Genomic DNA, 8,925 nt, shown 5'->3' with positions numbered 1-8,925 from the left:
ATGAGGGAGGGGGATGTGGGCAGTAGAGAAGAGGGGGGTAGAGGCAAGAGAGGTGGGGGGGGGGGGGGGTCTTACGAGCCGGTGGGGTGGTCGCGGCCGGTGGCTTGTGGCTATTGGGGCTTGTGACCATTGGGGCTGGGAGCTTATGACTACCAAGTTAGAATAAACATTTTCCGAAGTACTAGAGAAAAGAGGAAATATAATTGCCTAATTGGAGGCTGTTTTGTATTACCAAACTATTTCTTAGATGTTACAACATGACACCAATATCTGGAGTTCATAACTGCATTTAGGAGATTGGACTTATTTCTTTTCGATGGATATTTAGAATAAGTGCTACACTAAAGCTCAATCAGAATATAATGATAGAGATGCAAATGAAATGTGTTTGATTTATCTGTCTCATGAATACTTGTTATTCTACAATATAAGAATTAAACACTATAAGTTGCCTTGGCACCAAAAGCAAAGGCTACGATACATATATATGATCTTTCTGGAATAACTTATATTGAGAGGGTGTATATAACTTCAATTGTCAAGATCATGGAAAGTTGGGTTAACTTCAAGTTGAGCTGCAAATTTCTCAAGGATATCCTTCAGGAAAACCAAGAATTCATCCTTCTCTGATGCTGCATTGGCCTTTCCATTTTCTATATCACCTAATACAATGTCGTATAGAAGAATCACCACTTCATCATTCTTCAGAGGTGGCAAGCCCAATGATGCTCCATTTTTCTCGAGATAACGCTGAATGACATCTTTGTTACTTAGACTATCCTTCTCATCCTGCTTTTCCTGCATTATCTTCTCTACTGTCTCACTTAGTTGCTTTTCATCAGCCAAAACCTGAATCAAATGACCAGTTGAGAAGACTAGAACAGACAGGCTGAAAGTTACAGAGATCCACTGGGATTATGGAAATACTCCAATTGAAAAGTCTATGCCACTGGTAGTGCCCACTATTCAACCAAGCTGCTGATAAATCATGCTTAGCTCAGAAACTACAATTACTGCTTTGGTACATTCTTTTCTGTCCATGTGACTTTTATAGAGACATGTAATTGTTGGAAAATTCAAACTTCTGTAAGATAGTATTCCATCCGTTTCAAAAAGGATGAAGAGGTTTGGAATACAAGTATCAAACCGTTTAATTTTTACTCTCAATTCAGACATCATTTCTTAATCTTATTCAAAATAAAATTTACATAATCAGAAAAAAGATAAGAGGAACTTTAAATTACAGCTTTTTATAATTTAAAAATATTTAAAATTGTAGTATATAGTCAAAGAAAATTCTGTTTGACTCACAAATCAAATAGTACTAGTGTCATATAAAGAGGAATGGAGGGAGTACTTTTTCTGTAGTTCATCGTCTTTCCTATAGTCTCGAAAATTGAGAAATTCAGACATAAATAGATTTGACAAAAGATTAACTTGATCACTGAAAATCAACTGTGGGGAAAGAATTAAGAGTCATGGGTAAAGTTCAAATTAAAAGTCCAAATTTACCAAACATTCCTATAATTTATGTCTACTTTTTTCAATACGATAAGGATTCTTATGTCTAAATTTGTGTTGGAAGTACATACCTTCATCTCGCTCACCAAGCTGTTCGAATATTAAAAATGCTAATATGAGGAAGAAATAAAGGGGATTTGAAGTGTCATGTTAAAAAAATGTGCATGGATCACAGTGACTGCAACCTAAGAGTTGTTTCCTTCAACAGAGATCGAAGTACATAAAACCGGGGAAGTAGCTACCTTTCTTAATTTGGAACCATTATTGATCTTGATTTTCTGCACTACAACCACAGGGTTCTTAGCAAGAGCATCTGCCAGCTCCTGAAGCACAGGCTGAAGTAAATGTGCAAATTGGGCTTGCCCCAGTTCGTCCTCCCCTTCAGCTCCATGCCTCTTTAAAATGTCACTTAGTAGAGGAAACTCTGCTCAATATAAAAACTAGGATTTAGCACAGAAGTAAACTGTAAATAATATTTGATTGAACTGCAAGCTACGACCAAGATTATAGATTCTGAATTAGAAAAACTATAGAAGAAATGGTCCACTATACGATGATTCTGATAAACAAGACAATCATGAGGTAATCATAAGAGAATTCCCAGAATAAGATGTGGGTGTGTGTCATGAGATAGTCATAAGAAATTGTCCAGTGGAAAATCTATCTACCGTCTATCTATTTAATGCCTCAAGGTTCGTGTCAATCCTGTAGACAAATTGGCCAACCAACAACACTTAGAGCTTCATCTTGAGGAGACAAATACAGAATTCCAAATTGCACTCAGTTTCACCATCAAATGTGCTGTTACTGCCACTAGCACGCACATAACTCCACATGCCAAAGCTTGTCTCTGTCACTACCATGTGTGAGCCACGTTAGCGACATAATAACTCTGTCAGGTCACCAACAAAAATGTAGGCTAGCAAGTGTGTCCAGTTCAGCCAGTCTACTTCAATGTGTCATTCTATCATGGGAGAAGGTCCAAATTTACCCTCTACTATGGTATATTGTTTACTTCTACCACCCGTTATACTTTTCGTCCAATCTAGCCCCTACCATTAATCAAGTTTTTAAAATTACCTCTAACCCTAATGTCCCCCCACCATGGCAACTGACTCCCTCAATTTTTTCCATGTCAGCTGCCATGTCAGCAGGTCCCACTAATTAACCCACCCCTTATCTTATTAAAATATTATCATCTTCTTCTCCCTCATACTCCCTCACCTTCCAACTTTACCAATAGTCATTATCCCCATCCAAAAACCACTGCTCCTTCCGTCAGTTCTTCGGTCAACCACTTCTCTCAAAAATCCATCATCGCCCAACAAATTCTGTATACCACAACTTTGTCTTCATCGAATACCACCACTATAACACATAGATTTCTTCATCAAAACCCAAAAAACAAAAAAAAAAGGCAAAACCACTTGAAAGCTTAAGTTAGCATCCATTAAAAGGTCCTATTCTTAACTACAAATATAACTCTAAGCTGGCGAGTTAGGATTCGAGAAAACAGAGACGATAATTTTTGTGGTTGTTACCCGATCACCGGCAAAATACTGGTGGTGGAGCTGCTTCTACCCCTATTTCTTATTTTTGTACAGATCTATGTATGTGTGTGCGTGTTTTCCCGACTGCCATTTTTTAGGCTTCATCACTATGCATTTGAACCTTGTCCTTGGAGCTCCACATCAGCTTCATTACTATGCATTTGCTGCCGGTTTTGAACAAATTGTTGAAAATTGAATTGGTGGCGGAGGTGGAGGAGGCGGAGCTGCTATTGCTGCAGTGGAAGGATCGGAATGTACACGTTTACTTTTCCTATTTTTCTTGAACAGGTTTTGGAAAACCTTAGACGGCGGAGGTGGTGGAGGAGGCGGCAGCGGTATTGGTGGTGGCAGGACTTGTTCTGCAGATGGTGGAGAATCATAGACGCTCTCAAAAATATCTCTCTTCTTTGTTCTCTTCTTTTTCTTCTTACTCCGATTGTACAATGAGGCAATAGCTGTGGCTAATTCCTTTGTACCACTCTTTCTCCGCTGAAGCTTTTGAGGCTTTTCCATCGGAGGTGATGGTTGCTCGGTTAGCGGCGGCGATGACGGCAATGATGTCGGTGGTGAAGGCTCTTGTTTTTCGTTGAGCTCAAGTGAAATGGGGTCTGTGGGGTTTTAACTTGGTGGGGTCGAGTGACTTGGCCAGTGTTTAAAAAAGCGCCCGCTTCCTCGCTTTAAGCGAGAAGCGAGGCAAAGCGTGAAGGGCAGCGCTTCAGCAAGGTGAAGCAACTCAGGTCAGTAAAAGCGACCGCTTCCCACTAAAAAGCTAGAAGCAGGAAAGCGAAGTGAAGCGACTGAAGCGTCCGCTTCTCTGTTTTAAAATACCCAACCCTATGTTAAGGCTTCTATTTTGGTCAGACAGTCGACTTCTTCGTCAAACTTCCAACAGCAGCGACTAGGGTTCAACACTGGTCGACAGTCACTTTTTCTTCTTCATCTACTTCTGATTTCTGAAAGAATCTCAAAGCATCAACTAGGGTTCTTCTTCTTCTTCAACTTCATGTTCAAGACTTGAAGACTTCAACAAGTATGTTCTGATTTTCATTCTTCTTCTTCTTCTTTTTCTTTTTCTTTCTAAAGTCCAAAAAGCGGCGAAATGCTGGCGCTTTTTTTTTTTTTTTACCTCCGGTTCTTTCTCAGAAAATTACTGCCCAGTTTTTCCAGTTTTTAACAGAGAATTCCTCTAATTTTTTATATCCTTTATTCTTAGTTCTTATTGCCTTTCTTATGTGTTATGTAGTTGTTCTTTTAATGGCGCCAAAAGAAGATAGGAGACCCGGCTTGGGCTTACTCTGAAAGAGTTAACGAGACCAACAAGATGGCCATTAGATGTCTTTTTTGTGATAAAGATATCAAATGGAGAATCTATCGTCATAAAGCGCATCTAATCAGTGGTGATCCAAATGTCGCATCTATGCAGTATTTATTTTAATTTTTTTTTAAATTCCGCTTCACTTCAAAAAAGCGAGCGCTTCGCTTCTCGCTTCTCGTGAAATGGGGGTTGTCGCTTTTCCTCGCTTCACGCTCTTCACAACACTTGACTTGGCAGCTGACGTGGAAAAAATTGAGGGGGTCAACTGCCACGGTGGAGGGACGTTAGGGTTAGGGGTAATTTTAAAAACTTGATTAACGGTAAGGGCTAGATTGGACGAAAAGTATAACGGGTGGCAGAAGTAAATAATATACAATAGTAGAGGGGCAAATTCGGACCTTTTCCCTTCTATCATAGAGATACATCCAGTCAACAAGTCCAGTCTTCACGTCAACATTATTATGTTAGTAATATTTTCCAGCAAGTCCTTAGGGTATTTCAGCAATTATCTAGTTAAAATCTCCAAATTCGACACCTACACACCAATAAAGAGAGAGAACTCCATATTTCTACCAGTTGCTAGTGTCCAGATACTGTGGAGCTCTGGCTCATAGTTGAGGTTCTATTTATAATGATCACCTCTATATTAACAATACGACATTCAAGAAGACAAGAAGCTGAATAGAAGAAAGTTAATGCCCATTTGTGCAGTATAACAGAAATTGAAAATTGTTATCAAATGCAGATCTGCTACAGAATATGGAGTGCAACAAAGACATAACATAGCATTCAGTGGTACTACAGGCAATTGGTGAATTTCTAAAACTCAACCAGGGGATTCTGGGATGTCCACACGTACAACGTGTTGAAAGAGAAAGAAAGCAGTTAAAGTCACGTCGTACGTCAAAAACTATGAAGAGTGGAAGTGACAACGTGAAACTCTTTATGATACCATGTCTTTTATCCATTCGACTGTATTTTACCTTGTTGAAGAATCAGATTCTCATTGAGTCTATCGTATCAAATTTTGGAGGATATCTATGTATGTTTATTCTGTTTCCTCACAGCTAGCATTGAACCCTGAGCCTTTCAATGTGAAGCCCTTTGTCGGTTTGTCCCGGCCTCCCAGCTGGGATAAAGTCATGTCGTACATCAAAAACAATGAAGAGTGGAAGTAACAACATGAAACTCTTTATGATACCATGTGTTTTATCCATTCCACTATAGTTTACCTTGTTGAAGAATCGGATTTTCATTGAGTCTATCGTATCAAATTTTGGAGGATATCTATGTATGTTTATTCTGTTTCCTCACAGCTAGCATTGAACCCTGAGCCTCTTAATGTGAAGCCCTTTGTCCCGACCACTCAGCTGGCTAATAGAGGAATTTCTACGGCAGGGTTGAGAAGGATGAGGCCATTCTTAAGGAACCAACTTGGGGCATCATGTCTGGTAAAATGAACATGACAGGGAGACATGCTGGGATCTACCCGAACCTCAATCTTGCAATGGTAATGTAGCCCAAAAACGCACAATCCGGGACCAGACCATTCTGGTATTATGAGCTTTTGAACTTTAAGAGAGCAAAAAGAGTTTCCAACTATCCTACTGGTAACTAAATTGTGTGCCTTATTTGCTCGTCAACTCTGCACCCTCTAATGTCAAAGCGTTTAATTTCCATAAAAATAAAAAAAGTTAAGGAGCACAAAGTTAAAGTGTAAATGTTAAGGGGTATCTGCTGCATTTTCTCCTAAGAAATAATATTCGCAGAATTTTGCATATGCAGAAAGGATATAATATCAAATGATGTTACATAAGAAAAAAAGGTTTTTAAGTAAGGCTTCATCATTTAAACACATTAAAAAGTATCCAGGGATGCAACAGAGCAACCGGTGTTTTGGTGCTCTTTATTGGGGAGAAGGGAAGGCTGGGAGCAAACCTGAAAGAGGAGGAATTCCCATTTCAACACCCATATGAATGAGAGCATCCCGTATTTGATTTCTTCTGATCTTTCCTCTATCTTCTGTGTCTAAATCAGTGAAAAGATTCTCAGCCAACATGGCAAAGTCATCTTCATCTTCCAAAAACATACAAAGAGTTTTCCCATCCAATATTGCAATGACTATAGGATCATCTGAACATGCAAATACGAAATCAGTGTGCTTTTCATTTCATCTGATGAAACCGGATCCCCGATCGAATGAACAGAAAGTCAGGCATTGCACTTAAATATCTAAACCAGCATAGAAGCAAAAAAAAGACACCGGTAGCATACATATAACATAGCCAATTTCAAAGAACATGAAGTTCATGTAGTCATGGTTTGAGTATGTTTATTGTCCATCTTGCAATTGCATATCCATTAAATACATCATCGGCTTTTTCAAACTGCAACATTTAGTTCAACGACCGAACTACTTAGTTCTTTTAACAGTTAATTGACTTAAGTCTCTAAAGACAGCAGCTTTATAAAATTTCAAATACTTGAAAGTTTAACTTATCTTTCATTCAGAAGTTTAGGTAGTCTTAGCGCATAGGAATGCACCAAAAACCAATTTCTAGAACATGTTTGCAAGACATGCCATCAATCTGTCTCAAGTAGTATTTGGAATATTGAAGCGAGAGTGTAACATATTAGTCATTCTTACAGAGGCATCAATTATATTAGGGTGCATCACACTGGAAACTAGCTTGTAGCAGAGGGAGGCTGTCACTGCAAAAGAGTTGTGAAGTGAATGTTTTTAAAAGCATCTCCTAAACCTTCAAGTAATAAAATAACAACACCACCATTTCACTCATAATTATTAACTGGAGGCTTCAGTGAGACCATCTGCTCACCAATTCCGTATGTTAGAGAACTGAGAGCATTGAATCCTGTTTACAGCTTTTGTGCAGTACCAAATGCATAACAAGTTCGAGAAGGTGAAAATGTAGCTTTTAAATTTTCATCACAACATGTAGATGACTATACCAGACATCAGTTATATTGATATAGCATACGTATCAAAAAGACCTTTTTTAGATATGTCCATGAGGCAACCATTCCATTTTTTTTTTGATAAATAAGAATTCTTAGATATTATTTGCTATGTGAAAGAATTAGTTTTAATCTTACTGAGTTAAGGAAATTTATCAGCTTAAATAGATGAAGGAATCATTAGAGCAAAGATGACTAGTTCAAAAGTTTCTATCCAGTGTTCTAATTTATATCAATTACCAATAATTTCATGCTAGAACAATATATTAGTAAATACGTTAAACTAATACGTACGGCACAAATATTAGTACTTCTGAACAAGTCAAAACACTTACCTTGGAGTTCGTCTGCAATGGCAGCGACGTAATTTCGGAGAATAGGCGAGGCATTCTCACGATCGAGCTGTTCACGGCGGAAATCAAGGTCATCGGCGACGCTGAGGCGTTTGAGAGCGGCGGACTTGAGAGTATCCGGCAATGAGAAGCCGAAGAGCGACTCTGAGACTTTGGATTCAGCGAAATCGAGAAGCTGAGCTCCGGTGACTGAGCTGCCGTCCGATGACGGTAACGATAGGCTGACGGCTCTCAGTTGTGATCCGTCCAAAACCGTTAATCCTCCGTCCGACATTTTGCTTTTAATGAGAGAGTACTTTGAGAAGTCGTGAATTGGCAGAGAGTAAAAGAAAAGAAAACGCGTCAAGTAACGCACCTTTGTTTGAAAATGGAGGAAAAGGTAGTCTATTTAATTTCCTTTTAATTGACTTTGAACGCTTTTCCTTACATTTTGTTTCAACGGTTTCCTGCATACGTCTTTGTTTTGGCACAAAATCAGCATTTCATTTTAAATGGTTCTTATGCGTCCAATATTTATGTTAAACTTATAAATAAATTTTATATAATTATTTTCACTTAATCATAGTTAATTAGAATATATTTTTGATTTAAATTATTTAAGTATGATAAATTTATATATTTTTGATTAATTAAATTATTTAAGTATGATAAATTTATATATTTTGTTGAGAATACTCGATAAAACAAAGTTTTTACTGCTAAATTTATATCGGGGAAAATTACGCTTTTGTCTACTTAGTGCTTATACTATAGTAAATTTATTTAATTTAATTCAAGCTTCTAACTGGAAATGAAAGTACACACTAGTCATCTTAGAGAGAGTGTCCCCCTCTTCTCTCTACGAACAAAATAAATCCGCTGATTTTTGTTACCGCTACCCCCTTCCCCCATCTCTTACTGTTCCGGTTAGGGTGTGCATTCGAATCGGTTTATCGATAAATCGAATCGATTATTTGTTATCGGTTTATCGATTTATCGATTTCGAAATTTTTCTTATCGAGTTATCAATTTCGATTTCGATTTTGTCCTCTTCGGTTATCGGTTTATCAATAAATCGATAAGATATACTAAAAGACAAATATCGATTTTTTTTTATACCGTTGGAGTGTTGGTGGCATACATTTGATCCCTTACTTTAGTTTCGTTGCATGTGCTTGTTGACACAATTTTTATGTTATAAACGGTATTCGTCTTATTTTAGCTTCTTTTT

The 8,925-nt window shown here is 38.0% G+C and overlaps 1 protein-coding gene across 1 annotated transcript; it reads right to left on the bottom strand.

Moving 5' to 3' along the window:
- Positions 1–348: 348 nt before the first annotated feature.
- Positions 349–8,198, bottom strand: LOC109210223. The gene is made up of 4 exons (XM_019373605.1): positions 7,698–8,198; positions 6,325–6,519; positions 1,764–1,945; positions 349–849 (listed from the first exon to the last, which is right to left on the bottom strand). The coding sequence occupies exons 1-4, from the start codon at positions 7,987–7,989 to the stop codon at positions 532–534; spliced, it is 987 nt and encodes a 328-aa protein (XP_019229150.1). The 5' UTR covers positions 7,990–8,198; the 3' UTR covers positions 349–531.
- Positions 8,199–8,925: the final 727 nt, after the last annotated feature.

This window comes from Nicotiana attenuata, unplaced genomic scaffold (assembly GCF_001879085.1).
Source record: "Nicotiana attenuata strain UT unplaced genomic scaffold, NIATTr2, whole genome shotgun sequence".
Classification (NCBI taxonomy): Eukaryota; Viridiplantae; Streptophyta; class Magnoliopsida; order Solanales; family Solanaceae; genus Nicotiana; species Nicotiana attenuata.
Note: the sequence above shows the minus strand (reverse complement) of the source record. Positions and strands in the feature narration are given on the sequence as shown.

Bases quoted from the DNA above. Each gene is read 5' to 3' on its own strand.
- LOC109210223 (XM_019373605.1), bottom strand. From the start codon at position 7,989: ATGTCGGACGGAGGATTAACGGTTTTGGACGGATCACAACTGAGAGCC. The intron at 6,520-7,697 runs GTAAGTGTTTTG...TTGCATGTTCAG, and splicing joins CATTGCAGACGAACTCCAAG to ATGATCCTATAGTCATTGCA. The intron at 850-1,763 runs GTAGCTACTTCC...CATTTGATTCAG, and splicing joins ATGGTTCCAAATTAAGAAAG to GTTTTGGCTGATGAAAAGCA.